General features: G+C 49.4%; 1 protein-coding gene and 1 long non-coding RNA gene across 3 annotated transcripts in view; one reads left to right on the top strand and one right to left on the bottom strand.

Annotated features, from left to right (window-relative positions):
- Nucleotides 1–25,387, bottom strand: part of EVL (Enah/Vasp-like) — a 145,684-nt gene extending 120,297 nt beyond the window's left edge. For both annotated transcript variants that reach the window (XM_084966556.1, XM_084966558.1), the window contains exon 1: nucleotides 24,898–25,387. In XM_084966556.1, coding sequence (XP_084822682.1) covers nucleotides 24,898–24,902 — 5 coding nt within the window. In that variant the 5' untranslated portion in view covers nucleotides 24,903–25,387. The remainder of the gene's footprint in view (nucleotides 1–24,897) is intronic.
- LOC146401921 (uncharacterized) lies at nucleotides 1,304–9,317 on the top strand. The gene is made up of 3 exons (XR_014811364.1): nucleotides 1,304–3,977; nucleotides 4,440–8,380; nucleotides 9,045–9,317. It is a non-coding gene; the product is annotated as an uncharacterized LOC146401921 (long non-coding RNA).
- Nucleotides 25,388–27,914: the final 2,527 nt, after the last annotated feature.

Here is a 27,914-nt window from a genome sequence, read left to right as displayed (position 1 = left end):
GCAAGGCGGGAGCGACGGTGGGTTACAGACACGCACACGTAACAGCAAACCACACGGGTCTCAAGGAACCCATGCTGCCCCCAGAGCCAGCAGCTGTCCCCGCGTTCTGAACCCCTAAGGTCTGGAGTTGAGGCACCAATCCCGACCACACGAGCCCTTCCCAACCTACAAGCAGGAAGAGCAAAAACTTCTATTTATAAACATGTGTTCTGACAGCAGAGAAGATGACAAAGAAATTGCATGAATTTATGCCTAAGAAAGTTGTCGTTTGAGGAGTTCCCATTGGGACTCAGTGGTTAACACATCTGACTAGCATCCATGAGGACGCAGATTCAATCCCTGGCCTCGCTCAGTGGGTTAAGGATGCAGCATTGCTGTGAGCCGTGGTGTAGGTCACAGATGCAGCTTGGATCCCATGTTGCTGTGGCTGTGGTGTAGGCCAGTGACTATAGCTCAGATTCAGCCCCTAGCCTGGGAACCTCCATATGCCGTGGGCCACAGCCACGCCAGATCCAAGCCGCATCTGCAACCTATTCCCCAGGTCACAGCAACGCCAGATCCTCCACCCACTGAGCAAGGCCAGGGATCGAACCTGCAACCTCACGGTTCCTAGCCAGGTTCGTTTCTGCTGAGCCACGACAGGAACTCCTACAGTTCTTTTTTAAAAGATGTATTCTTGCTAACATGTACAAAAAGAGCACTTGATTATTTTCTAAGCCTCATTCTTACATCATTCAACGCTCCTACGATACCACCTTCCCTGGACCCCACAGTAAGATCTGAAGAAAAGAAAGAAGAGAAGGTGAAAGGACACAGGCACTGACTGAACCACGGAGGACATGAGAAGAACGTGGATTTTGAAGGAGTTCATGGATTTCATTGATGTGGGTAAGTGACCTGAGAAAAATGTCAGTCCGATCTCACTTTGACCGAAGAAAGAGAAAAACCTAGCATCCCGCTTAGGGTCACACAACTACTGTCAGAGCTGGAATCAGAATGGAAGACTCCCGAAATGTCCAATTTAAGTGCCTTTCCTTTCTGTCGGTGGCTCTCAAAAGTGGGGTCCTTCCCCAGCAGAGTCAGCGTCACCAGGGAGCTTGTCAAAGATGAAAATCCTCAGCCCTCTCCCCAGACTCACTGAATGAGAGACTGTGCGAGAAAGGAACCCAGCAGCTGTGTGCTCACACGCTCTCCCGGGAGTCTGATGGATGCGCGGGTGGGAGAGCCACTGAGCACTGCAACGCCAGTGATTCTCAACGTGTGTGTGTGTGTGGGGGGGGGGATTCTGTCTTCCTACATGACCTTTTCTTTTTTTTTCTTTTTTCTTTTTGCTTTTTAGGGCCACACCACAGCATAGAGAAGTTCCCAGGATAGGGGTCAAATTAGAGCTGCAGCTGCCAGCCTATACCACAGTCACAGCAATGCAGGATCTGAGCTGTGTCTGCGACCTACACCACAGCTCACAGCAATGCGGGATCCCCAACCCGCTGAGCAAGGCCAGGGATCGAACCCCCATTCTCATGGCTACTAGTTGGGATCATTACCACTGAGCCGCGACAGAACTCCCCTGCATGACTAAAACAGCAAAAAAACACTATAAATGAAGCTAAGGATCCTCAATAAGGGAGACTGGTCAAATAAAGCACAGTGGATACGAAGAATCTTTAAACACAGACCCACACTAGCTGCCTAGACTTGGCTAGTGTGGATTAAGAGCATTATAGAGGATTATTACAAACTGCGCTTTACTGTTGCATAATCAGCACCTCCACAAATCAAACAATAAAGCAAGTTACAGAAAAGCACAAGGTGTATTCTCACTCACGCCTCATTGGACTCGGGCACACCACGGAGAAACTGCGGTTCGCTCCAGACCTCCTCAATAGAGCTAACGTTGCAATAAAGTGAAGCGCCCAAATGTTTTGGCTTCTACTGTATAGAAATGTTGTATTTATATGACAGTCTATTATGTGTACAATAGCATTGCGTCTCAAAAAACAATGTACTTAGCTTAATTAAAAAAATACATTATTAATGGAGTTTCTGCTGTGGCATAGCAGGTTGGGGATCCGGTGTGGTCTCTGCAGTGGCTCAGGTTCGATCCCCGCTGCAGCAGGCTGGGGATCCAGTGTTGCTGTGGCTTTGGCGTGGGTTGCAGTTGTGGCTCAGATTTGATCCCTGGCCTGGGAACTTCCATATGCCTCAAGTGCAGCAAAAAAAAAAAACACAAAAAAAACCCAAAACAAAAAACCGTTATGACTAAAAAATGCTAACCATTATCTGACCTTCTTCGAGTCGTAGGAATGTCCAAGATCAATGATCACAGATCACCATAGCAAATACAATAATAATAATGAAAAAGTGAGAAATATTGCCAAGAATTACCAAAACGTGGCAGAGACATGAAGTGAGCAAATACTGTTGGAAAAACAGTGCAAACAGGCTTGTCCGGTGCAGGGTTGCCACGAACCTTCAATCTGTAAGAAACAGCATCTGCGAAGCGAAATAACACGAGCTCGGCCCTACACTGCACACAACACAGCCCAGCAGTCAGAGCTCAGTCCCACACGCACAGAGCCCACCCCTCGGGGCAAGTCAGGGCACTGCTGTCAACGGCACTTTCCTTCCGAGGACAACGGGGTGACACTGAGACCCCGTGGGGGTTGGGTGAGAGTCAGGGACACGGTGCAGGCGGAGCCGCCGTGAAAGAGCGGGGGAAACAGAGCTGCTTCATTATTCTGGTGCTTGCATCTGCGAATCGATGTGTGCAAGGAGTTCTCTGGAAGCGTGTTCGCCAAAAATGCCAACGACTATTTCTCTCTAGGTGACTGACACGCCCTGGTCACTGGTGCTTATTTCTGTACCTTCCTGTATTGCTGAATTTTCACAGTGAACAGGTGCGGTTTTATAAAAACAACAACGCGCAGTTACGGACACCTCCCCGCAGACAGATACGTGCACAACACGAACACGTGCTCGCCTCCGACAGAATTCCTGTGACAGGCACCGTCTCAGATGAGAGATGCGCAGGAAACAGAGCAGGCCAGGGACACTGGGACACCGCCACGCCCACAATAAACACTTGCTGAATGAAGGAAGGAGCACAAGAACTGAGAGGCGACGGAGAGCAGTCGTACTGGGTTTTGGAGCCAAACAGCTGGATTAAACATCCGTTCTGTCGCCTTCTAGCTGTTAAGCTTGAACGACTTCTTTTAACCCCTCTGACCCTCAGTTTCCTCATCTATAAAATGGGACTGTACCAATTCGTGAGACTATCACATGGATTAAATGAGAGAGTAAACGTGAAAGCAGTCTGCATTTAGCAAAAGTTCAATAAAAAAATGAGTTCTTCCCCCTAGTCCCAAGTTTCCTCAGGATGAATTGTGTGACACTGGACAAGCTGTTTCTCTGCGTCTGCTTTTTCACCTTTAAAATGAGTATCATGTTCACCCACCCACTGGGAAGCTGGGATGATTATGCCAAAGTTTTCTGCAGCATAGAAGGCACGACACAGACAGTAAGACTTACTACGATTATTATGGGAGCTTCTATTTTACAGCCTCTTGGCTCCAATAAACTAAATTTGGGTAGCCTTTAACATCTGAGAAACATACAGATTTTACTAATTAGTAATAATTTATTGGCCTTCCTGAGCTTCCCCAGAATTGCCTAATCCCTGTCTACCTGAAAATAAAGTCTCCCTTGGTCCGACAGGAATCACTGCCTCCCAGGACACCCGGGCCCAGTTCAGCCCGTTGTTCGGACTGCATGGCGCGGAGCCAGGGAGCTCGCATGAGTGCTGCCTGCTTGGGATCTGGGTTTTGTTCTCCTGATGATAAAGATGGGAACTCTTGCACTTTCTGCTGTTTGAGGGGAAGAGGCCACCGGCTTTTCTAAGTGTGAAATTTTTTTTTTTTTTTTTTTTTTTTTTTTTTGTCTTTCTGCTATTTCTTGGGCCGCTCCCACGGCATATGGAGGTTCCCAGGCTAGGGGTCGAATCGGAGCTGTCACCCCCGGTCTATGCCAGAGCCACAGCAACATGGGATCCGAGCCGCATCTGCAACCTACACCACAGCTCACAGCAACGCCAGATCGTTAACCCACTGAGCAAGGGCAGGGACCGAACCCGCAACCTCATGGTTCCTAGTCGGATTCGTTAACCACTGCGCCACGACGGGAACTCCTAAGTGTGAAAATTTTAAATTTTGAAAAAAGTTGGAGTTCTCGTCGTGGCTCAGCTGCTAAGGAATCTGACTGGTATCTGTGAGGATGCAGGTTCCATCCCTGGACTCGCTCAGTGGATTAAGGATCTGGCGTTGCCGTGAGCTGTGGTGTAGGTTGCAGATGTGGCTCGGACCCTGCATTGCTGTGGCTGTGGTGCAGGCCAGCGGCTACAGCTCCGATTAGACCCTTAGCCTGGGAACCTCCATATATCACAGGTTCGGCCCTAAAAACAGGGAAAGACAAATAAATAAAATAAAATAAAAAATAATAAAATTTTGAAAAAAGTTAAGCTCTAGAATATTTCTTAATAGAAATATGTCATTAAACATGATGTGTTGGTTAAAAAAAGATTACAAAGTTGTGTGTGGAGCACAAACACACAATATATACTTTTTCTGACATGTGGCTACAGGAAAAGGACACACAGTGGAAAGTTAAGTGACTCTCACTAGATGACGTGATGACAACTATTTTTCCTCTTATTTCTGCTGATCCATAATCTTTAAGTTTTCTACAATGATCAACTATTTTTAAGATTAAAAAAAAAAAAAGAGGCGCAGAGTTCCCTCGCAGCTCAGCTGAATAAGGATCCAACATTGTCACTGCTGTGGCTCAGGTTGGGTCCCTGGTTTGGGAGCTTCCTCATGCTGCGGGTGTCGCCAAAAAAAAAAAAAAAAAAAAAGCCGTAATAGCTGTGAAGCAAGAAACAATTTCAGATGAGAGTAACAATTTATTTGATCACAACTTGGTGACAGAAAACAGTTCCCTTCAAAAAAGCTTTAAGAGTCTTAAGCTTGGAGTTTCTGGTAGCCTAGCAAGTTGAGCATCTGGCACTGTTACTGCTGTGGTGTGGGTTCAGTGACCAGCCCAGAGACTTCTGCGTGTCATGGACACAGCTCCCCCTCCCCAAGTCTTAAGCTTATTCGACACACATTCAAAGAATCGCCTTTCAGCCAGCCGCTGCACTGTCTGCTGAACTTTGCACGGGATGCTGAAACTTCCAACACTTACGGCTGCACAGCCTGAAATGCACACACCAGAAGGGCGGATAAAGCCCTGAAATCTGCGCCCGTCGCACCACAGCCACGGCATATCTGGAGTGAACAATGTGTGAGAACCACTCACAACTCCAGCCTGCTGGACAAGGCTCAGGGGAGCGATGTGTTTAATCTGGGGCGAAGTCAGGGAAACGCCGGCCACACCCTAACAATGTGCTCTGCTGTTTCGGATGATGAAGACCTCGGGATCAACGCGTAGAGATTTCAGGAAAGCGAATACCAGCCGAGGATAACAGGAAGAAGGCAGGGATCCCAGGGGCTGGGTTAGTACCCACACACGCTGCCTAATAACCCAGGGAACACCTAACCACTGAAAGCCTAAAAGCAGAGGCTGGGTGGATGAACGCCTGCCATCAATAATGGCTATGACGACATTCACTCGTTCAGAAAGTATCCACCGAGTGCTTCTGATGCAATGATGGAAGTTCCTGTGCTGTCCAGAGTGACAGCCTCCAGCCCCGTGTGGCTGCCAGTCCCTTGGAGCTGGCAGCACGAGGATCATCGTACCCAAAGAACGTGTGGGGGTAGGTCCCTCAGGACGCAGAGAACAAAGGAACTGAATCGGAAGAGGCAGAGAGAGGCCAGGTTATGCAGGACTTTACAGCGATGCTAAGGAGTCATAAGTCCCTCCGGAAAGGCATGGAAATGTCCTGAAGAAACTTAGGAAGAGAATATTGCCTCAGACTTGAATATTAACAATGTAACAAAGTACAGAGGAGATGGTTCAAGAGGCAGAGAACCCAGGGGAATATACTTCGCGCATCTGAATGCGGGTAAAGACCTGGTTTCCATCAGGAACATGACTCTGGAGAGAAGGGGACCTGCTCCTTCAGAGACACTGAGGCAGGAGCAACGCTCTCGGCTTGTCCACCAGGATCTGGCGGGAGGAAGCAAGTGCCTCCAGGTCTCCAGTCTGGACCGCGCTGCGCAGCTCGCGGAGAATGAGGATTCTGGAGGAAAAGTCTGGAAAGGACAGCACTGCATTTCATGTTTTGTTTTGTTTTTTAAACAGATGCTATTCCATGAGATTCACCCATTTAAAGTATACAGTTCCGTGATTTTTTTTAGTATATTCACAAGGTGGTATGACCATCAGTACAACCCACTTTAGAAAGTTCTCATCATCCCCCCCACCCCCCACCTACTAGCAGCCACTCCCTGTTTCACCCCCTACCCACGCCCTGCACCTACTGACCTACTTCCTGCCTCCATGGATCTGCCTTTTCTGGACATTTCAAACAAATGGACATTTCATACAATGTGTGGTCTTTTGGGACTGGCTTCTCTCAGCACAGTGTTTTCCAGGTTCACCCCTGGTGCATCAGTGTGGGCACCTCGCTGCTTTTTATTCCTGAATAATATTTCACTGCATGAAGGGACCACGTTTTATTTATCCATTTACCACTGCATAGACTTTTGGGTTGTTTTCACTGTTTGGCTACCACAACTCATGCTCCCAGGAACATTCGTGGGTGAGTTCCGCATGAATGTAGGTTTAATGCTCTTGGGTATATGCCTTGAAGTGGAAATGCTGAGACACAGGGTGACCCCATGTTCACCTTTTGAAGAACCACCAGGTGGCTTTGCAAGGCGGTTGTACCCTTCGCTTCTCCCAATGCAGGAGAGTTCCGACGAGAGGTGTATGAGGTTTGTCCACATAACCACTTACCCAGCGAGTGGAGATTACCCGCTTCCTTCCTCACCACCACCAGTTATCTGCTCTTTTGATTCGAGGGAGTGTGAGGCGGCCTCACTGCGGTTTGGGTTTGCACTTCCTCACGTCTTAAGACGCTGGACATCTTGCCATGTGCTTGCCATGTGCTTACTGGCTGTGTGTATATTTTCTTTGGCGACGTGTCCGTTTAAATCATCGGCTCATTTTTAAAATGGGTTGGCTTTTTTTTATTGCGTTGTAACAGTTCTTTGTGTGTTTTAGATATGTGCCTTATCAGATACACAATGCGCAAATTCTCTCTCCCATTCTGTGAGTTGTCTTGTCACTGTCTTGGTAGTGTGGTTTGCCGCACACATGTTTTTACTTTAGATGAAATCCAATCACGCATTTTTCCCTGGGATCGTCTGTGTCTGCTGCTGGCTCTGAGTTCTCACGGCCTAACCCAAGGCCGTGAAGATTGACGCTCATACTTTCTCCCAGAAGAGATTCAGAGTTTTCGCTTTTACACTTAAGCTCACAGTCTATTCGGAGTTAACTTTTGCACATGGAGGTAAGGGTTCAACTTCAGTTTTTCTATGCGGATATTCGGGTGTCCCAGCGTTTGTTGAAAAGGCTATTTCCCCCTTATTGAAGGTCTTGGAATCGTTGCCAAAAACAAATTTCTGGTGAACACAGTGGTGTGAGTCTGGTTTGAGAGATGATCAACTTGAAGAACCTGTGCTCTGTCTTCTTGGGAATAAGCTACATGAGTGGCTAACCGTGTCTTCCACGCACAGCCCAGGATCAGCACTGTGCACCAGTACCCAGGGAGCCATCACCCATCCGTGTGACTGACGAGTCTGCCTCCTCATCACCTCCTCTGAGCGGATTCTCTCTGCTCTCCTGAAGGGACCAGCTGGTTCTCCTTCCGGTGTGGTTCTCCCATCGGGGCCGCCTTCTTTATCTGATTCAGTCTATTGCCTACACTTCTACTCTGCATAATAACCCAAATCGAGGAGAGCATTTGCCTTCTTCCTGGGAAGATGTGTTTGTAAACAGTCCCTAAAGCTACCCAGTTAGACATCTCGGCTGGCACAAGGATGCAGAGACCATGGGTATGTCTGATTTCGACCTCTCTATGAGCACACAGGGTTTCCCCTGTGTGCCAGGCCTAACATTTTTCTGTGTTTAGGCCAATGTTAGAGAATTTAAATTTGGGGGGGGGGGTCTTTTTAGGGCCACACCCCTGGCATATGGAGGTTCCCAGGCAAGGCGTCTAATCGGAGCTGTAGCCGCCAGCCTACGCCAATCATAGCAACGCCAGATCCGAGCTGCGTCTGCGACCCACACCACAGCTCATAGCAATGCCAGATCCTTAGCCCACTGAGCGAGGCCAGGGATCAAACCCACAACCTCATGGTTCCTAGACAGATCTGTTTCCGCTGTGCCACGATGGGAACTCCCTTAAATTTTAAATTGTTAACGGACTTCAGTGGGTCTGAGCTCAGAGAAAGGAAGACCGTCGAAAGGGCCACTAATTAGAGAGAATCATGCAGAACTGAGAACTTTCAACTAAGACGATGAGTGACTTTCTCAAGACTGTCGTCTTCAAGCAACTGAAAAGCCAACTGGATGAAAGAAACCAGCACCAAGAAGTGCAAAAGGACCAAAACACAAGATAAAAGCCCCGACCAAGCTCGTTGCAAAGGCAAAGAAACAGAATTAAATAAAAACTGTGCTGTCCAGGAGTTCCCTGGTGGGTCAGCTAGGGAAAGAAAAATTCTATGTTGTCCAGAGCTGTCTATCTCTCTTTTCTGGCCCTTTCATCGCAGGCGCCCCATGACGCCTTCCTGGCTACCCACTTCCACCCACGGGCCCACTCTCGCCTGTGTCCATAACCTGACCCCTGGCACCACTGTCCTAACGGAAGTACTCGGTATGTATCTTCCACGTAAAAAATGAAGCGGATGTGACACATGAAAACAGATAAATATGGAGTAGGCATGTTATTTATGATACGAAGAAGTCTATATTTTTACAACTTTATTTTTTGGCCATACCCTCGGCATGAGGAAATTCGAGGGCCAGGGATCAAACCCATGCCACAGGAGTTCCCGCTGTGGCTCAGTGGTAACGAATCCGACTAGTATCCATGAGGGTGTGGGTTCTATTCCTGGCCTTGCTCAGTGGGTTAAGGATCCGGTGTCGCCATGAGCTGTGTGTAGATCGAAGATGAGGCTCAGATGAACTTCCACATGCTGCAGGTGAGGGCTTAAAAAGCAAACAAAACAAAACAAACAAGCAAAAAAACCCCACGTCACAGCTGCAACCTGAGCCACAGCAGTGACGATGCCGGATCCTTAACCTGCTGAGCCACCAACGGAACTCCCTATACTTTACCAAAAAAATGTACACTTACTACAGTAAATTTAAAATTCTAAAGTATTTTTAGAGTATTCGCATTTATTGAAATTATGTTTACATTAAATTAATACCACCTTTACTGTTCATTTCTCTCAAAGATTAAAAAAAAAAAAAAGTCAAAATATTGACCTCCAGGAGTTCCCATTGTGGCTCAGAAGGTTAAGAACCCAACATGGTCTCCGTGAGGATGTGGGTTCTATTCCTGACCTAGCCCAGTGGGTTAAAGATCCGGCATTGCCATAAACTAAGGTGCAGGCCTGAAGCTGCAGCTCCAATTCAACCCCTAGCCTGGGAACTTCCATAAGCCGCAGGTGTGGCCGTAAAATTAAAAAAATATTGACTGTGAGGGCCTCTTCTAGCTCTAAGACCAGAAAGCCTCTGACCATCATCATTCCAACCTCTCTCCTGTCCAACCTCAAAGCCACACGGTAGGGGATTAAGCAACGGTGTCCGTCACCATGCAAATACAGGCGGGGACACGGCAGTCACACCGGCCCCCACCCAGACACTGAAACACTCCCGCCTGCAGCCTGAGTCAGGCTCTAAGCGGAGAGGGTAAATAAGAAAAGGTAAAACACTATTTGTTTCCTTAATGTACCCCACGGTTCTTTTAAATCCCAGTCTGATGATCTCGTTCCGTTTATCCCTATTGTCTGCGTCTCCCCGGTTTTCGGTTAGGTCTTGTCTTCGCATACGCCTGATAATTGCAGATTGAGCGCCAGTCATCACACATGACACCGTATAGATAATTTGAGGCGCCTCTGGGAGGAATTACGTTTGTTTCTGACACGCAGGCAGGTGAGGGGTACACACCACCCCAGGTCACCTTAATCCACTCAGGCCCCGAGATGGTTCAGGGCACCACTCCCGCTCCTGAGAGGGCCCGTCGGTTTCCAGCTCGCCCGTCCCTAAGCAGAGACCTCGAGCAAAGCTGCGGTGTTCACTAGGATGCCACACCAACTGTTTTCTTTACCTCCTCTGTCCCATGAATCTGCCTAAAGCTCCCATCATCTTCTCGGTTGACGGATCTGGCAAAGCCAACTGCTTCAAGGAAGAAAGGGTGCCCAGTGGCAGGCTTCCCTGACCGCCCTCCCCCAAATCTGGGCTCCCCAAACCCCTTCTGCCACGTGGCTCTCCTACACCTCCAAACCGATGTTCCAACTTTGCACCTTTTCTTTTTTTCTTAGCGGGACCGAGGTCCACACTACCTTATAAAAGCGCTGCCGGAAGAAGAACCCCCCCCAGTCTCACACAACTTAACGTGACCCTTGTTTAGAACGGAACCAGACAGCAACTTAACAACATAAATCGCTCATAATTTCATTCAAGTCTTTGCTAGTCGGTCTCCACGTGGGCAGTTTGAACGTCGAGTTTTTCCCATGGGACTCATCAAATCAGGGATGGAGGCGATGCGAAGCGTGGGAAAACAAGGAGGAGGAATTACTGTTGACTAACAGGAAACCACAAAGCCCTAAATGACACCAAGCATTAATCAAAAGTGATGTCATCATGCACTGTAACCTGAAACCCTAGTGCTTTATGGCTGGAATTGGAGGTGCAGCGCTCCCTGCAAAAAACGAGACGGCAGCAAACGCGCAGGCACAGAGGCTGACACACAACAGGTGCGCGAGGAACGGGAGTTCCCTCTGCCTTCGGCACCTTCTCCCCACCTGCCCCCACCCCCGCCCCCGGGGGCTGACACTGAACGGAGAGCTGAAATTTCAGCACAGGCCAATTATCTGACTACAAAGTCTAAGGATCATTCCCAAGTTTTTGCTGGACCGCGGAGAAGGAACTAGTGTCGAGGTCATAAAAATGAACATGAATCAAGACGACACATGCCCTGCGGCTTCTGCCTACAGCTAAAGAGGAAACCAGGGGCGAAGAAGAGAGAAGACCAGGCCAGAAATGGAGACAAGAAATCTGAGCTTCTGTCCCTAATGCCTCTGCACCTGTGAGTATGTGTGAGCAAGCAGCCTCTGGAGTCTGCGTCCGAAACGGGGGGCTCGGCATCACTCGGCGCTCACTGAGCGTGTACTGCATTTCAAATACATCAGACCTGGCCCTGACAGCAGGACTAGGTCAGCAGTTTTCAACTCAGGCTGCGCACTTCAATAACCTGGAGGTTTCATATAAAGCAACAACGACAAAACACCTTATTCTAGATGAATGGAATCTACCTTAGGGTAGGGCCCTGGTATTGGGAAGAGGGAGGCGAAGGGGGCCTTTTCAACTGTTTCTGAGGCCCAGGGAGGATTAAAAATGACTGGACTTGGAGAATTTCTAAGTTTCTGAATTCAACTTTCTAAGTTTGACAAATGAGTACTTTTTACAGGTCAAAAACTGCCAAAATAGGAGTTCCTGCTGTGGTGTAACGGGTTTGGTGGTGTCTCTACAGCGTCAGGATGTCAGGACGCGGGTTCAATCCCCAGCCCAGCAGAGTGGGTTAAGGGATACAGTGTTGCTGCAACTGCAGTGTATGTCGCAACTGCAGCTTGGATCCAATGCCTGGCCCAGGAGCTCTATATGCCACAGGCTGCCAAAAAAACCAAACCAACCCATCCCCAAAATAAACCCGTTTCATTAATGATTTGGAGGGAGGGTGACGGAGGGCAGGGGTGCCTCGGCTGCACTAACTCCTCTGTTCTGCAAAGGCGCGCTGCCTGTGAGTGAGCGCCAGCCTCTCTCAAGCCTCCCTGACTCACGTTCAAAAGCCACAGACATGAAATTCCTGTCGTGGCGCAGTGGAAAGGAATCTGACAAGCATCCGTGAGGACACAGGTATGATCCCTGGCCTCGCTCCGTGGGTGAAGGATCCAGCATTGTTGTGAGTGGTGGTGTGGGTTGCAGGCGTGGCTCAGATCTGGAGTTGCTGTGGCTGTGGTGTGTGCTGGCAGCTAAAGCTCCAATTCGACCCCTAGCCTGGGAACCTCCATATGCCACAAGTACAGACCTAAAAAGACAAAAAAAAAAAAAAGCCACATATGTCACAAGTGAGAATTCTCCCCAAGGAGTATATAGGTACCTGAATCAAGCCATTCTGGATTTGTTCCCTTGGGTCAAAGCACTATTTGGTCATTCATGATTTTTGCCATATCTGTTAAACATGAGTGTTATTAATTTTTTCCTTTAAAATCAATTTACTAGAGCAGTAAGAGAGCATTGGCCCTACTAAATATTAGAGCATATGATAGAGTCTCTTTAACCAACAGTAAGGTATTGGCACATGAATAAACACAGACCAATGGAACATCATAGGAAATCCAGAAATAGGTCAAATTAATTAAATATGACATAAGACAGAATCTCAATACACTGAGAGAAAATGGAATTTTTACCGAATGGTACAGGGCTAACTGGAGCGCCAGATGGAGAAGGCAACAACTGGATCCAGCTCTCCAACTACAGATTTAAATCCAAATGGATCAAAGATTTCAATGTTTGAAAAAGAAAAAAGAAACTGTACACCTACTAAAAAAAAAAAAAAAAAAAAAAAAAAAAAAGGGAATTCAACCTTGGAATGTAGAAGACTTTCCAGCTGTTACTGAAAAACAAGGAGTAAAAAGAAAAAAAATGATAAGCTCAAAATCACTTGTTAGCCCCCCCCCCCCCCCCCCCCGCCTTGAGCATCATTTCTGCTGCTCCTGCCTTACCCATTTCTCATTCCAGCCACTGCTGAGGCCACCAAACTGCCGGGCTCTGACCTGCATCCTGCCCCTGGGATGGCCCCAGGGGTCTGCCATGGCGGGAGCTCTCAGTATCCACACGTGAATGCCACCAGGTACAGAGGGGTTCGCGCCCTGCGGGCAACCCTCTGCCGAATGAAGGCAGGAGCTAATGGATACATGCTTCTCCCTTCCGCCCCCAGTATGAGTAAGAGATTAGCCGGCTCAACGATGAGCGTGTGTACCCACCCTCCCTCTGTCCCCAGCCCGCCCTCCCCTCATTCCCACGCCCCTCCAAACGCACGCGAGCCTTCGGGAACCCAGCCAGTTAAGATACCACTAATCCGATGCACTAATTTTTTTCTAATACACATAAAAACAAGTAATTATTAAAATTTAAAAAGTTTTCATCAGAAAGAATATAACTCCCTGCTCCTTAAGGGTAAACTACAAATAGTGACTTTCTTGAAAAGAAAACAGTATGAAAAGGGGAATAAAAGAAGAACTTTACAGAGCGCCCGCTGTGGTGCAGCGGAAACAAATGTGGCTGGTGTCTAGGAGGATGTGGGTTGGATCCCCGGCCTCGCTCCGAGGGTGGCGGATCCGGCGTTGCCGTGAGCTGCGGGGTAGGTCGCAGATGCAGCTTGGATCTGGCGTTGCTGCGGCTGTGGTGTAGGCCGGCAGCTCTAGCTCCGATTCCTCCCCAGTCTGGGAACTTCCATATGCTGTGGGTGCGGCCCTAAAAAGACAAGAAAGAAAAAAGAAAGAAAGGAGAAAGAAAACGACTTTACAGTCATGAAACCTGACAAACACTCTTCCAGCCAGGTGACCGTGGTCCGTGCCGACGCTGCTAAAGCGGCTGCACTGGACCCTCTGCAACACGGGGCGGAAGGTCCCTTTCCCTCTGTGATCCTCCTGCTCGGAATTTTAAGCCCAGTCTAACCAAGAGAAAAACACGAGACAAATTGCAGTCCAGGGGCATCCTACCGCAGGCCTCCACAAGCGCTCCTCAAAACCGTCAAGATCATCAAACAGTAAAGTCTGAAAAACTCTCACAGCAGAGGCGCCTACGGAGATGTGACAACTAAGCGTGATGCGGTCATCTGCATGGGACTCTGGAACAGGAAGAGGACACCGGATAAAAACGAGGCGACGGGGATAATCTAGGGACTTGAGCTACAATCACTGTGTCCACGTTAGTGCACCAAGTCTAACAGATGACCCACGTGAGGTGGTGCTGACAGGGGAACGTGCATACGCCAGAGCGCAGGGAAACGCGCCACACGAGCTGCTCAATTTTCCTGCACATCTAAAGGTGTGTTAAAACATAAGTTCTGGAGTTCCCGTCGTGGCGCAGTGGTTAACGAATCCGACTAGGAACCGTGAGGTTGCGGGTTCGGTCCCTGCCCTTGCTCAGTGGGTTAACGATCCGGCGTTGCCGTGAGCTGTGGTGTAGGTTGCAGACGCGGCTCGGATCCCGCGTTGCTGTGGCTCTGGCGTAGGCCGGTGGCTACAGCTCCGATTGGACCCCTAGCCTGGGAACCTCCATATGCCGCGGGAGCGGCCCAAGAAATAGCAACAACAACGACAAAAGACAAAAGACAAAAAAAAAAAAAAAAAAAAAAAAATAAGTTCTGTTACTAAGAAAAGAGAGATTTATGCAAAGCATTGCTCCATCCCCGACAATGGGGCCTGGGATCTGCATTCTGGAAGGACATACCCACAGTGACTCTTAGGCACATTAGTTTGAGAAACATCAGGGACATTGAGAGTTACAGGGCACAACGTCCCTACAAAGAAATAACAGGAAAAAAAAGTCATCCTTGCTTTTTCCCCCTATATTGAAACTTTATTACAAAATTATAAAGCGGAGCTCTGGAACAGAAAGTACACATTTGGGTTTGCTTTAACACTCATGGGAGTCTGAGAAAGTCTTAAAATAAGCTACTTAAAATAGCATTCCCATCCAAAAGATCTCAACAAACTTATACGATATATATGGAGCACTAATTCCTGCATAGCTTATTCTTGCTAATTTGGATACAGCTAAAAATTCACCCTTGCGAATCAACTATTCTTTAATTAAAAAAAAAAAAACCCATCCACACATTAATACACAAATCCCGTCTCCTGGCAGAGGCGTGTCGATACCAGATTAAAGCACTGCCACTCCGGTGCTTCATTAACTCACGGGGCGCGTCATGGAAGAGCCTTCGTCTCGGATGCCGGCGTCAGCCGTGCGGGAAATGGAATGTCCTACTGGAAGGTGGAAGGCATGTCATGATTTACTACCCATTTTAGGTACAAGTGCCCGGCGCCGCGCCAGGCTCTAGGAGTCTAATTTCGAACAGCGAGGGAAGCAGGCGCAATCCTCTCGGAGGCAGCGGGGGAAGAGGGAAGTCGGTCCGGAGACACGGAGCTGCGGAAGGGGAGACGCGGGCTGCTACGAGGGAGGCCAATGATCAGGACGGGCCCTCAGCCGGGGAAGGGGTCAAGGACGGGCCCCCTAGGAAGTGCCATCCAGGCAAGATGTGAAGGCTGAGACCTGAGCAAGGTCAAGAGGAAAAGGAAGCGGGTGAACGCTGGGCAACCCAAGGACCAGTCCGTCCGAGCTTTTCTCATGCGAGCATCCAGGGCGAGGGAACGGCGAAGCCCAGGTCGGAGCAGGACACACAGCTCCACGGGGAGAGCCCAGCGTGCAGGGCAGCTCCCAGAGGGTCTGCGGTGCGGGAAGCGCCACAGAGGGGCGCGGGGCAAGTGTATCGCCAGGGGAAGGACTGGAGGAGGGAAGAGGCTCCCAGACCAAGCTCTTGTGAGGCACGACGTGCATTCTTCGTAGGACACGGCGAAAGCCTGCCACGCGGCACCCACTGCCCTCGCTGCTGCCTCGGCTTCTGAGAAGCCCCCAGCTAACCGTGCCCAGCTGCAGGAACTATTTCTCAGTCTGCACCTGCTGGTACAGTTATCTCCTCTACCCCAAACTGACATGCCTCCAGCTTTGTCTTTATTTCAGTAGCTCTACTTGGCATCTCTCATAGAGACTGTCCCTGGCCGTTTTCAGAGGGTGAAGAGTCAAGAGCGAGGATGGTTTCAAAGACGAAAAATCATCACATACGGTAGGGAAGTCACACAGTGATCTGACAAACGGGCAGAGCATCTGGAATCAAAATTGTTCCAGATTTCCCGGGGTTTATCTTCCTCAGAGTCACAACAAATGAGGTGAGAGAGACAAACTGCTAACCTTTACTGAACATCATAAGCTAAGAATTTTTTATGTATTCTCATCCGATCCTCGCAAAACCCTGTGACAGAAGTAGTGTTACCCTCACTTAAAAACGTGAGAAAAATGGGGAGTTCATAAAGGTTAAGCAATTTGCTCAAGGGAGTTCCCTTTGTGGCTCAGCAGTTAACAAACTCGACTAGGATCCATGAGGATTGGGGTTCGATCCCTGGCCTTGCTCAGTGGGTTAGGGATCCAGCATTGCCGTGAGCTGTGGTGTAGGTTGTAGACACGGCTCAGGTCTGGCGTTGCTGTGGCTCTGGCGTAGGTCAGCGGCTACAGCTCTGATTCGACCCCTAGCCTGGGAACCTCCATACGCTGCAGATGCAGCCATAAAAATAAAAAAAATTTTTTTTAAATTTAAAAAGTAAATTGCTCAAAGTTAGCTGGTAAGGAGTGACTCTGGGGCAGAACTCAGGTCTGTTAGCCTATAAAACCCAGGCTGCTTAGAATACAAGGGACAAAATGTGGCCTAACTCAATGTTAAAATAAAAAAATTTCATTCACAGAGACCAAGGAGGAGAAGCTGTCTTTCACACAGCCTTAAACACAAGGACAGGCAGTCTTCAGTCCTCCCTTGGTAATGAGAGAGGACTCGGGGACAGGGCTCCCCCGACTGGTGAGCAGATGCAACTGCACCATTCACTTCTGATTCTGGCCGTGGTCCTTGGCTCTTCTGCCAGGGGAACCTCCAAGTTAGGAGCAGGAATAAAGTTCCTTTCACTGACTTTATCTCTCTCTCTCCTTTGCTTAAAATCAACATTCTGATAAGATGGTACCATTAATGATACCGCTTTGGTAACTTATCTTAAGGAAATAATCAGAGATGCACTCTAGGGGCACAGATATTATCATCGTATTGTTTACAATGATGAAATCCTAAAAACGAGCTAACCGTCCCAAACTTAAGGAACTGGTAAATAAATGATGGTATATCATCCGATGGGCTATTACTCAGCTGTTTATGTATGTCCAATACAAACACACAGTACAATAACAGTTCCGTGAAAAAGTACACTTACACACGCAAAAGACAAAAGGAGTGTCTGTGCCCCATGTTCGACGGGGTATCCCCAAACAGTAGGATCAATGCTGCTTTTTACTGTCTCTATACCTTTCTATGTTTTCAAATTCTCCACTTTCAACACATACATTTAATTCAGAAAAGAATGATCTTTCCAAAAAATAAGAGGAAACTGCCCCCGAAAGTTACTTCGGCGCGGTCCTCTCCTTCCAGGCTGGAGCGAGGAGCTTCTAGGGGCCACTGTGCTTCCCAGCTGTCCCTGACGCCAGCGGGAGGTCTCTCCTCTAACTTTTCACATGGCCACAGCACTTAGGACATTCACGTAACCACCGGCGTCATCAAGCTTCCAAGTCTACCGCAAGGGTCAAACTTGGGTAACACCCCGATTCCTCTTAAAGGGAAAAAAGCCTTTAGGTGAAACAACGCTGATTTAATTTATTTTCACACAGCTTACTTAGGTACAATCACAAGAAGTTTAAATTTCTCATGTTCGTACGAGATACCAACAAAACTACCCAACCAGCAAAATTCAACGTGACATGACTTTAATAAAAAGATGCTGTGCTTATATGAAAAGTCATTACCCACAAGGTAAAAACAGTAATGGCACAGGACTAAAAACAGGCAGGCAGAACAAGAGGAGAGAGCGGAAGGAAGATACACACACAGAAGCCCCGCGGCCCCATCCTGGTCTCCCTAAGAGGACTTTCAAAGACGCCTGGAGAAGGGTCCCCTGCCCCGTTCAGAGATGTCCTGGACTCCAAGATGGAAGCTGGTGCAGGCGGCCGCAGCCAGAAGGGCCCGTGCCCGGGCATCTCGACGGCACCTGTGCTCACGCCGCACCCGTACACCACGAGGCCGACAAAGTGCCCTTGGCCCGGAGGAGGCGGCCCCCTGACACACAACCAGACCTGCACGACGGGAGACGGGCCACGCTTCACACCTGCAGGGCGGGTGGGGGGAGCGGGGGCAGGCCAGCTTCTGAGGACTGGGGGTGATCCTCCTTCGCTTGCTGTCATCTGCCACCACGCACCCCTGGAGAGGATTTGGGGACTCACACGTCTGCCCTGCCGTCCAGCTTGGAAAACTTGCTGGAGCGTCTCTGCCACTATCTACTGAGAGGATCAAGTATCCGATCAGCAACGTTGAAGGAAAACCTGTAAGACTGACCCTCACCTCACATTCCGGACAATTGGAAGGATGAACTTGTGTGAAATTTCACAGATAAAACCGAAAACTTAACACTTCCCGACCTTCTAGAAAAATGCTCTCTTAAACGTAAGAAATGAGGGGGTAAAATCACCAAGACAGTGAGTTAATAACGCGCAGTGTTAAACTTGTACATATCACATCTTGAAACGACCAAGGCAGGCAGGGCACAGGTTCACGGAAGACAGCGTTCCCAGCAGATAGAGACTAGAGTATATACATGGAAATACACTGTATATCAGGCACGAGGGTGTCTTCTGTTCCGGGGGAGGAAAAGGATGCAGAAAGGGATCTAGTCAGTTTCCGTACATCTTTTAGGGATGGGGCCTCTTTAGGGGAGGGGAGGTCCAGTTCCTCCCACCTCCTTACCACCGAAATAGCAAAGGCAACAGTTAAGTCCTCAAAAAATGATGTCTGGATGGAGACAGGAGAATACACAAGGTTGGTTAGGAAAAAGGGAAATAAGACTTCGGGCCGTCGTCTGGAAAACCAAAGAAATTCAGATACAGCCTCAACTACCCAAGTTGTTTGACTCAACAGAACTTCTTTGCTAAAATGTGCGGACACATGCCTCAAATGTTCAGTTTTTATTAGGCTGCATCTTCAGTCTTAGGCCTTTTTTTCTGAAACACTCCTTAGAAGGGTCAGTTGAGAGGCTACATTTCAGACCTTTTTCTTTTCTTTCTTCCTTTTTTTTTTTTTTTGCTTTTTAGGTCCACACCCGTGGAATATGGAGGTTCCCAGGCTAGGGGTGGAATTGGAGCTGTGGCTCCCAGCCTACAGCACAGCCACAGCAATGCAGGATCCCAGCCTCATCTGCAACCCACACCACAACTCATGGCAATGCCGGATCCTTAACCCACTGAATGAGGTCAGGGATGGAACCTGCAACCTCATGGTTCCTCATCAGATTTGCTTCCACTGCACTCCTCTTTCTTCCTTTTTTTAATGGCCACACCGACAGCATACGGAAATTCCCAGGCCAGGGATTGAATATGAGCAGTGTAGATCCTTTAGCCCACTGCACTGGGCTAGGGATCAAACCGTGCCTCTGCAGTGACCCAAACCTCCGCAGTCAGCTTCTTAACCCACCGTGCCACAGTGGGAACTTCTCAGACCTTTCCCAATAGGTCATATCCACGCACTCTCCTGAAATGATTTAGTAAGATAAACGATGTGCTAGTCTCATTTAAATTCAGCAGGTTCCCTGGTGGTCTAGTGGTTAGGACTTGGTGCTCTCACCGCTGTGGCCTGGGTTCAATCCCTGGTCTGGGAATGGAGATCCCACATCAAGCTGCTGCATGCCATGGCCAAACAGAAAAAAGGAACTTAAAAAAAAAATTCAGGATTAAATAAAAAGGAAAGTATTTTTCACAGGTGAATCATGCTGCTTATAAATTTCAAAATCAAATGAGTTGATGGGAATTCCCGTCGAGGTTCAGTGGAAACAAATCTGACTAGCTTTCATGAGGATGCAGGTTCAATCCCTGGCCTGGCTCAGTGGATTAAGGATCTGGTGTTGCCCCGAGCTGTGGTGTAGGTCACAGACACGGCTTGGCTCGGATCCTGTGTTGCTGTGACTGTGGGTGTAGGCTGGCAGCTGCAGTTCCAATTTCACCCGTAGCCTGGGAACTTCCAAATGCCGCAGGTGTGGCCCTAAGAAAACAAAAACAAACAAAAACAAAAACGAACAAAAACAAAATCAAGTGAGTTGACAACAGAGGTTATGAATAGAAATCCACCATCCTTCTCATTTAGGTCCATTTGCAAAAGCCAAGTGCTTGAGGAACATGCAAACATACATATACAGATGTTTTACTATAAACAGCCTGCGACAGGGAACCATGTTAAACTGTCAGCGATGTTTTTAAAAAAATCTATGTAAAGAAAAAAAAATAACTGAATGACTCATTTTGGAGAAAGTATTTAAAACTGTCATTGCTACATCCACACGTTTTCATGTAACCTGAAAAAAATGGGATCTGAGAATGCTATTATGTAATTATTGATCAAAAATTGAAATGTTCTATTCAAGTAGACCAGGTAAAGGGTAGTTTTTACCAAATAAGCAATTAAGAAAATCAGAGTTCCCATCATAGTGGTTAACGAATCCGACTAGGAACCATGAGGTTGCAGGTTCAATCCCTGGCCTTGCTCAGTGGGTGAAGGATCTGGCGCTGCCGTGAGTTGTGGTGTGGGTTGCAGATGCGACTCAGATCTGGCGTTGCTGTGGCTCTGGCCTAGGCCGGCGGCTACAGCTCCTATTGGACCCCTAGCCTGGGAACCTCCATATGCCGTGGGAGCGGCCCTAGAAAAGACAAAAAGACCAAAAAAAAAAAAGAAGAAAAGAAAAGAAAAGAAAATCAAGACAGGAGGTAAATGAATATGAAAAGAAGAGAGGAAAGCTGTTTCCAAAATCCTTTGCTTTACAGTAAAGATCTGCCATTTTTTCCAATAATTACATATTAAGAGGAAATAAAGATTTACTCTTAAAATTACCTTATTTCTAGGAGCATTTCTAGTTATGACATAACTCAAGAAAAAAAGTATTATTATCCTCCACAGTTTCCATAAGCTAGTAGCTTAAGCCTCCTCTAGAACTGAATAGTGATTCAAACTGCCCCTACCAGGCATAAATCAGGGACTTTTACTTCCAGCAAACACAAACTAAGTAAATCAGAACAATCCTCCAGCTGAAAAGGACTGTTCTGGGATTTTTGTTTTTTGCTTCTGTGCTTAGGTAAAAAGATGTCTTTCAATGTGGAAGCAGCCGTATGTCACAAAAGCTCACTGCACCTTCCACTGAATGGTCCTATCAGAGCCCGCAAGGACGCAGAATTCCGCCTCTGCAGCGTAAGAAAAGCAGGAAAAACACAGTAACCATCTGCTTGGAGGAGGAGGGGGCTCAGTACCTGGGCTCCCTCCCCCTGGGGATGTTGGCCGCATCTGAAGGGAACATCAGAAGCTGGGCTTTGGGTTGGGGAGCCAAAGTGCTGGTGAAGAGCCGAACACCAGCGCGAAAGGTAAACGGGACGGGCTGGCTCTCACAAGGACTGCAGCTCGGCTTAGAAACATCTCAGTCCTTGAGGCCGCATGGAGTGGCTCCAGACGCAAGTGCCCCACCCGTCTGACAGGAGCCAGTGTGAATTGTCTCTGAAAACACCATCCTAGCCTCGAATTATTTCTATAAACCATTCTGCAAATACGATGTCAAGCACACAACCAAAAAAAAAAAAAAAAAAAAAACAACCAGGCGCATAAACTGACAAGACGGTATGAATGAAAACTGAGAGAATCAGACATTGGCCATGACCCAAAACATGGCCATGTGTGGGACAAACTTTAAGATAATTATACTTACTATATTCAAGAAGATGAAAGACAAGATTGATAATTTTGGCAGACAGCTGGAAACTACAAAAAGAAAACCAAATGGAGATTAAAGAATCAAAAAATATATAATAACTGAAGTTAAAAACTCAGTTGAGGGGAGTTCCCATCGTGGCTCAGTGGAAATGAATCTGACTAGGAACCATGAGGTTGCGGGTTCAGTCCCTGGCCCCGCTCAGTGGGTTAAGAATCCGGTGTTGCCATGAGCTGTGGTGTAAGTCACAGACGTGGCTCGGATCTGGTGTTGCTGTGGCTGTGGTGTAGGCCGGCAGCAACAGCTCCCATTAGACCCCTAGCCTGGGAACCTCCATATGCTGTGGGTGCGGCCCTAAAAAGGCAAAAGTCAAAAAACAAATACAACAACAACAACAACTTGATTGATAGGAAAGGTAGGTAAGGAGGTATCCAGAATGAAGGACAAAGAGACATAGAAAACACAGAAGGAAGGTTAAGAGACACAAAAGATACAGTGAAATCTCCCAACATTTATAAGGCAGTCCCAGAAGGAAAGGTGAAGGAGAATGGAACAGAAGCAATATTTGAAGTACCAACAGCTGATGACTTCCCAAGCTAATGAAAGACATGAAGCCAAAGATTCAACAAGTCCTAAGCACCTCAATTATAAGGTTAAAAAAATGGAGTTACTGCTGTGGTGCAGTGGGTTAAGGGTCCAGCATTGCCCCGGCCATGGTGTAGGTCACAGGTGCAGCTCAGATTTGATCCCTGGCCTAGGAACTTCCACATGCGTCAACGCAGCCAAAAAAAAATAAATCATACTAGGAGATCCCACTGTGGCACAGTGGTTAACGAATCTGACTAGGAACCATGAGATTGCGGGTTCGATCCCTGGCCTTGCTCCAATAGACCCCCTGGCCTGGGAATCTACATATGCTGCAGGAGCGGCCCTAGAGAAGGCAAAAAGACAAAAAAATTAAAAATAAATAAATAAATAAAAGTAGACAGTGGAATGGTTTCATAACTGAAAATACTAAAAACTGTCATACTGTATACCTTGGGTAAATTTTATAGCATGTGAATTATATTTCAATAAATCTGTTTCTTTTCTTTTTCTTTTTTTTTGGCCACACCCATGGCATGTGGAAGTTCCCAGGCCAGGGATCAAACCCTTGCCACAGCATCAACCTGAGCCACCAGGGAACTCCAAATCTATTTTTTTTTTTCAATGAAGGATAAATAATGACATTTGCAGACAAACACTCTTAAGAATTTGTTGCCAGCAGACATGCCCCAGGAATTCTAAAGAGTACTCCTCAGAGGGAAATAACTCACCCCGAATGGAAGACTGGGAGATGACAAACGTGGCAATGCAGAGCTATAGGGAAAGCACGACTTTTTTTTTGGTCTTTTTGCCATTTCTTGGGCCGCTCCCGTGGCATATGGAGGTTCCCAGGCTAGGGGTCTAATCGGAGCTGTAGCTGCCAGCCTATACCAGAGCCACAGCAACGGAGGATCCAAGCCGCATCTGCAACCTACACCACAGCTCACGGCAATGCCGGATCCTTAACCCACTGAGCAAGGCCAGGGATCGAACCCGCAACCTCACGGTTCCTAGTCGGATTAGTCAACCACTGTGCCACAATGGGAATTCCCAAAAGCACGACTGTTTTGATCAACAGAGCTGAATAAATGATTCTGGTAAACATGAAATTTGACCCCTTTTTACAAGTTGCACAAAAGTCACTCCAAGTGGACTGTAGATATGAATTTGCAAGGCGAAACAGTAAGATTTCTAGAAGATGTTACAGGAAAGTATCTTCTTGACTTTGAAACAGAACTCCTACAAATTAGGAAGGCATGTCAACCCCAAAAGAAAACACTTCTCAACAGGCACTTCATACGAGAGGACACTAAATAAACATGAAAAGTAACTCAACCTCATCAGTCATGAATTGCAAGTCAAAACAACGGGATACCTCTGCAACAATCACCAAGTTGGCTAAAATGTAAGACTGACAATGCCAAGTGTTGGCAAGGATGTGGAGCATAAGAACGCTTACGCACTTGCTGGTAGGAGTGTCAATTGGTACAAACACTTTAGAAACTTGCTATTATTCTCTTAAGGTTGAAGATATGGCTATCTTTGGATCTAGAAGTCCCACTGCTGGGTATACACCCAACAGAAATGAATGCTCGAAGAGACCCAGAAGAGTATTCACAGCAGTGTTATTATTCATAGCCAAAAGCGTGAAACAATTCAAATGCCTACCAATAAGGGAACACTAAATTGTGGGATTTTATACAATGGAGGACTATAATATACTGCATTTGTATTCATATAAAGATTACAAAACAGGCAAAATGAAACTACAGACGCTAGAGTTTTTGTGGGACATATGTTTTGAAGGTAAAAATCACAGACAAAAGGCAAGGAAGGGATAATCCCCAGAAAGTCAGGACTGGGTTCCCTCTGCCGAGAGAATTCCGAGCGCCTGGGTGCTGGCAATGTCCGCCCCCCGCCCCACGAGGTGTAACCACCAGACCCCCTGGCTGGGTGATAAACCAGTCAGTGGCACACTGCGGGGCTTGCCCTTTACCGGTGCGCAAGAAGAAAGGAAACGGGGACGAGGAAAAGGGAGCAGAAGAGGCTAAGCAGCTCCAGATGGTAGGAAACTACCACTTGACAAATGAGCTCCGAGCGCCGGCCCCGGGAGGCTTGGCCCAAGGGGCGAGAGCCAGCGGCCCCGGGAGGGAGGCAGGGGGTGCTCCGGGTCGGGCGCGGCCACACCTGCCCGCGGGGTCGGCGTCCCCCGCCCCAGCTCGCAGCCCCCTCCCAGCGCCTCCCGCGAGCTGCAGAGGCCGGCACCGCCCGCGGCTTCCAGCAGGCCGCCCCCCGGCACCCCCGGACCCTCGCACGGCCCCCGACGCCCCCACGCCTCTCCCGCAGCCCTGCCGGCGCTCGCGACGCCGCCCGCCCGGCCTCGCCTCGCCCGCACGCCCGCCCCACTCACCTCATTGTCGCTGCCGCGGCGGGCGCGCGGGGCCGGGGGCGCGGCGCGGGGCGCGGGGCGTTAGCGGGGCAGCCGGCCCCGGGCGCGGCGGCTCCGCGTCTCGCTGGGCTGCGGGGGGCAGCGGGGGCTCATCTTCTCGCGGCGGGCGTCCGGGCCGCTAGCTGCGGGGAAGGGCGGCGGCGGCGGCGCCTGACAGCTGGGCCCCTGCCCCTGCCATCTTGGCGGGCGCGTGCCCGGCCGCCGTGTGCGCGCGCCGCCGGGGGAAGGCAGAGCCGGGGAGGGGGCGAGCGCCACCGGGGTTCCGCCGGCCGGGCGGGGCGCGCGCCCGCCCGAGACTCGGGGCTCGGGCCCCGGCGGCGCGGGCGGCTCCAAGGCCACCGACGGGGAGGCGGCAGGGCGCGCGCGAGCGAAGTCAGCCCGCGAGCCGAGACTGAGGACGCGTCCCCCGCCGGCGGAGGGGCGAGCGCGCGCGGCGGCCCAAGCCCGACACAAAAGGCGCGGGGCCCCACAGCCCGCGCCTCCGGGAGGGCGGAGCCGGGAGTTGCGGGGGGCGGGGCGAAGCCTTGGGGGCGGGTCTAGAGGGCCTGGGCCTCGGAGGGCGGGCGATCAGTGAGGTGGGGGCGGAGCTCCGGGGGTGCTGGCCTGGACCTGCGAGGATGAGAGGGGCGGGGCTTAGGAAAAACCGCAGCCGTTGGGGGCGTGGCTGAGGAGACCTGGACCCAAAGTGGGCGGGGCGACAGCCTGGCACGTGGAGTGCTCCACCCCCCCCCACCCCGCCCCCAGCGCCAGGCGCCCGTCCACAAAAGAGTCGGGAGGAATTGCCGTTCCTTGGCGTGCTCAGACGCTGTGGGCAAGCCGGATACCAGGGGCATCGAGGTCACCAACGACGGACCCCCCTCTCCTAACAAAGAGCCGAGGCTGGGAAAGAGGGTCACAGCTTCGGAGCGATAACGACACCGGGCGCCCCCAAAACCACAGCCTGTGAAAAAATCACAACGGGTGCACTAGGTCAGTCAGGTTTCCTCTGGTTGTTAAACCCCCATCCTTCCTAAAGATAAGCCCTCCTCATTGCTGGCTGGAAACCCTAAACCCTCAGTCTTACTTCCTATAGCTAAGTAGATACAGGTGGTTACGCCTGCCCAGCGTTGCCGCTAATGCTTCGGTTCTCTTCTATGACAGCAACCATGGAATCGTATCCATCTTTTAAAAGGTCTGAGCAAGAACACAGGGAGCGTTTAGCTGTGTCTGGCGTACAGGAGGGCAGCAAAGGATCGGCAGACTGAGAAGAGGCTCTGTGATTTAAGCGGTTTTGCACAAGATACAGGAAGTGATGGAGCTAGATCTCAAACCAAGATTTTGACTTTAAATCCGGAGTTCCTGGAGTTCCCGATGTGGCTCAGTGGTTAACGAATCCGACTAGGAACCATGAGGTTGCGTGTTGGATCCCTGGCCTTGCTCAGTGGGTTAACGATCCGGCGTTGCCGTGAGCTGTGGTGTAGGTTGCAGATGCGGCTCCGATCCCGCGTTGTTGCGGCTCTGGTGTAGGCCACTGGCTACAGCTCCGATTTGACCCCTAGCCTGGAACCTCCATATGCCGCAGAAGCAGCCCTAGAAAAGGCAAAAAGACCAAAAAAAAAAAAAAAAAAAAAAAAAAAATCCGGAGTTCCTGTTGTGGCTCAGTGGGTTACAAATCCAACTTGTATCCGTGAGGATATGGGTTCGATCCTTGGCCTCACTCAGTGGATTGGGGATCCGGCGTTGCCCAGAGCTGTGGTGTAGGTCATAGATGTGGCTCAGATCCCGTGTGGCTGTGGCTGTGGTATAGGCCAGCAGCTGCGGCTCTGATTCAACCCCTAGCCTGGGAACTTCCCCATGCTGCAGATTCGGCCCTAAAAAGAAAAAAAAGACAAAAAATCCCAGTGCCCATCCTTTCTTATTTGCTGCAGGTGACCATCATTCTCACACGTTGCTAACTGACGCCCCTCTTACCATCCACTTGTCAGGGTTCCTGAGAGATTGGCTGTCACATCTCCACTTTCCTTCCCGGATTTGTCTGAGCCAGAGTCTTCCAACACAAAAAGGCATCTTGGTCCTCTAGAGTCCTATTAGCAGCCCCAGAGGATTTCCGCCCCCACCCCAACCTTCCTTGTCCCTCTCTTCCCAGGGTCAAGCTTGGTCTCTTCACTGCCGAAGAGACCGGTTAGACCTTAGCAATTTACTAAAACGGACCAGCCCCCTCGGAGATGGCCCCAGGTGTTCTGCAGAGGCAGCGTGACTCCTGGTTAGTGCCTATCAAAGTTCTGTGAGACTCCCCCAGGATCCTGGCCCGTTTGTTCCCAGCCTGGTTTATTAAAGCATGTGGCCCACTCTGACCTATGGATCGAGCAGATTCCCTGCAAGTGGAAGATTTGCTGGGAGATGCTGTCGGCAGGTTTGCTACAGAACACTAGCCACAAAGGTGAGGGGCACATATCTCCACCAACTTTTCCTGCTAACTTCCGATCTTCTGGAACAATAAAGCCCTTCAAGTTCCTTTAAGGAAGTTAGAGAAGATTGAAGTCAGAGAGGACCTGCAGGTGCTTCTCAGCAAAGGGCTGGGGGCGCAAAACACAGAAAGGAAAAGTGGCCCATTATCACTCATGAAATCAGCTGTGTCAGGCCCCTAGGGAGGTTTCTTTCTTTCTTTCTTCCTTCCTTCCTTCCTTCTTTCTTTTTTTGCTTTTTAGGGCCGCACCCTAGGCATATGGAAGTTCCCAGGCCAGGGGTGGAATCCGAGCTACAGTTGCCAGCCTACGCCACGCTACGGCAACGCAGGATCTGAGCCTTGTCTTCGACCTACACCACCGCTCACAGCAACGCCGGATCCCCGACCCACTGAGTGGGGGCCAGGGGTCAAACCCACTTCCTCCTGGATGCTAATCAGATTCGCCACACTGGAAACTCCCTCTGGGGAGGTTTCTTGCGTGCAATGTCTGTTCCTTTGAGGGCTTCCTGAGCTGCAGGAGAGGCTGGGAGGC

Source organism: Sus scrofa, chromosome 7, assembly GCF_054392235.1.
Source record: "Sus scrofa isolate SSC_HxYL_T2T_F1_AM1 chromosome 7, Sscrofa_HxYL_maternal_Yorkshire_Landrace_v2.0, whole genome shotgun sequence".
In the NCBI taxonomy this organism is placed as follows: Eukaryota; Metazoa; Chordata; class Mammalia; order Artiodactyla; family Suidae; genus Sus; species Sus scrofa.
This window is presented reverse-complemented; position numbering and strand designations above follow the sequence as displayed.